Raw genomic sequence first — 2,790 nt, forward strand, 5'->3', positions numbered from 1 at the left:
GTAGTTAACATGAACTAACAATGACAAATACTTTTAAAGTATTTATTAATCTTAGTTCATATTAATTCTGACATCTAATGGATTATTAAAATCAAAAGTTATTATTTAATGGACCTGAGCTGACATGAACTAACAATGAACAGTTGTATTTTGATTAGCTAACATTAACAAAGATTCAAAAACACTGTAACAAATATATTGTACCTTACTGTAAAGTGCTATCCGTATAATAAAAACAATATATTATTATATTTATATTTAATTAGAAATAAATTAACCTTGATTTTCCACAATAAACCATAAAAATCTGTTGTGTGTATAATTATATATACTGTATTAATAATAATTATTATTATTATTATTATACCTTATTATTATTTATATCTAAATATTTAAAAATATACAAATAATTAATGAATTTACTAATTAATATAAACAATTGATTCTCATTAAATAATAATTAATAATTATATTATCCGTTAATAATACATTACTGTTCACCTCGCTATGCGGTCTACCAATAATAAAATTCATAAAAAAACTTCAAGCAAGTCGGATTAAATATATACAGAGTTGTGTCACCTGAATGCCCTTCTTTTCAGTGAAATTACAAATTAAAATATAACTCACTCTGCCAACATTACTAATATACATCTACAGACAAACCAAAACTATTTTATCATTATTAATAATATTATTATTTTAAATATCTAAGGTGAGAAAGATTTGATCTTGTGACCTTTCATACACAATGCACGAAATCCTCACATCTTATTAAGGAGTAAATGGCTGAACCTCCAGAAGCTGAAATCCTGGAATTGTCTCTTTCCTGCTCAGTGACAGTAAACGCACTGAACTCATCTCAAACATTAACATGTTAACACTGGCAGCCCTAGTTTACAGCTGAACTTTTAAAAGAGTCAGAGCCGATCAGAGAACTGACTCAATAGACGGTCCTCCATTTCTTTCATCAGTCTCTCTCTTATTTAGAGTGCTATCAGATGCCGACATTTAGATGAATGTTGGGCCTCGGGAGTGAATCTAACCTTTCTGCTCCCAGTGTGTGTGTGTGTGTGTGTCTTAAATCTCTCACAGATCTGCCTGATATTACGCTTTGCCTATTGCAACACTTCTCAAAGTGCGGCAGAATTCCCTACACTTCAATCTGTCGCATTTACTTTCTTCTGTTCAACCAGTCATTATCTTCAAATCAACCTCTTCAGTGTGTGTGCGTGAGTGTGTACCTGAAGCCCACGATGGGGAACTCTTTACAGATATTGCACTTGGCCTGGTGTTTGGCCGTTTCTGCTGCCGCCACTCTGTGCAGGACCGGAAGCCAAACCATCGACTGCGGCTCCAGCCTCATCCAATCAATAAACTGCCTCGGCTCCAGCTCCAACTTATTGGTCACCTGAGAACAGAGAGTCAGCACAAACAGCCAATCAGGGAGGGATTTCAGAAAGCCCATAACAAGCATGAGAGAATAACTCATAAACAATGCAGCCTGTCTGAAATCAAGATGACGGACGGAGCATTTCCTTCCAGACTACCGTAAATGACTGTCAATCGCACGGCTGCATTTATAGAGATATAACAGCCTCATAAATATTTCTGTGAAGACGGAGCATTCAGTGATTCAGTCACACTGCCTGCAGTTACCGGGTGATTTTTAACCAGTGCAATGCTAGGAATATTAGCTAACTGTAAGCATAGTACATTTCATCTGTCATACAGCCCATCTATGAATTCTCAGAAGGATCTCTGTAAACTCTGTTCACAGTGATGCACTTATAACTTATAAGTCAATGAGGCGAGACATTCTGAAGGGTTTAAAAGCAGAATGTCCTGTTTGTGTATTTGTTAAAGAGCTTGTATTCATATTTTTGTATAAATAGATGTATTATTTGAGCTGTGAAGCCTTTAAATCATCCTTTTTGCGGTGGGAATACTGTTACATGTGGATAAAGGTTACCGAGACATAATTACTGCTGTAATTCTGTACTTCTCTGCTTATAAACAATCTTTCTGGTATTATTGCACATATCATGTGAAAGTTAATGGGCTTAGTGTTTTTAAATCAAAGTTGAAAGAATGGTTAACACAAACAAATTTAATAAATGATTCTTTACATTAATGGAAAGGGGAAACAACAATAAAAACTTAGACATTTCTCTTTTTTTGCATTCTGGAGAAGAAAGTTTAACAGATTTATACGTGTTTATATTTATATTATATATGGAACGATATGTGGGTGAGTAAATGATGACCGAATTTTCATTTACAGCTCATGAACTATCCCTTTAACATACAGTATTTATTGATTATTATATTTTTCAAAACAGCTTGTATTTTAATGTTTATCCTGTCTGTCTTCCATTGTAAGTGCCTTTCTATAAACATGATTTGCATTTGATTTTACAAACTGAGGACTGAGCTGAAATGATTTTCTGTAGAATCGTCAGAATGCCAAAGATGCGGCCTATGGAGCTCGTTTGATCCTGGAACATTCCTGCAATTATTTCAACTCTGCGGTAAACAAATTCTCATATTTCAATTTTACAAAACAAATGAGACAAAGGCAAATAAATGATCAAATAAGAAGGGATTTTGGCAGGAATGTTTCTGTTGTACAGCAGCAACATTCTTGGCAGTGATGTCAGCAGTGGAACGTACCCATGCAAGAGTCTTTAAATGTCACTTAGCATTGAGACACACACACAGACACACACAGACAGACACACACAGACAGACACACACACACAGACAGACACACACACACACACACAGACA

The 2,790-nt window shown here is 34.7% G+C and overlaps 1 protein-coding gene across 1 annotated transcript in view; it reads right to left on the reverse strand.

The window, feature by feature from the left end:
* The window catches only part of LOC107669681 (utrophin-like), a 252,156-nt gene that overhangs the window by 54,745 nt on the left and 194,621 nt on the right, over window positions 1-2,790 (reverse strand). Inside the window, exon 66 of the mRNA XM_016462031.1 lies at window positions 1,245-1,546. Within this exon, the coding sequence (XP_016317517.1) occupies window positions 1,245-1,546 (302 nt within the window). The remainder of the gene's footprint in view (window positions 1-1,244; window positions 1,547-2,790) is intronic.

The sequence above is a fragment of the Sinocyclocheilus anshuiensis genome, unplaced genomic scaffold (genome assembly GCF_001515605.1).
Source record: "Sinocyclocheilus anshuiensis isolate Anshui unplaced genomic scaffold, SAMN03320099.WGS_v1.1 scaffold416, whole genome shotgun sequence".
Lineage (NCBI taxonomy): Eukaryota > Metazoa > Chordata > Actinopteri > Cypriniformes > Cyprinidae > Sinocyclocheilus > Sinocyclocheilus anshuiensis.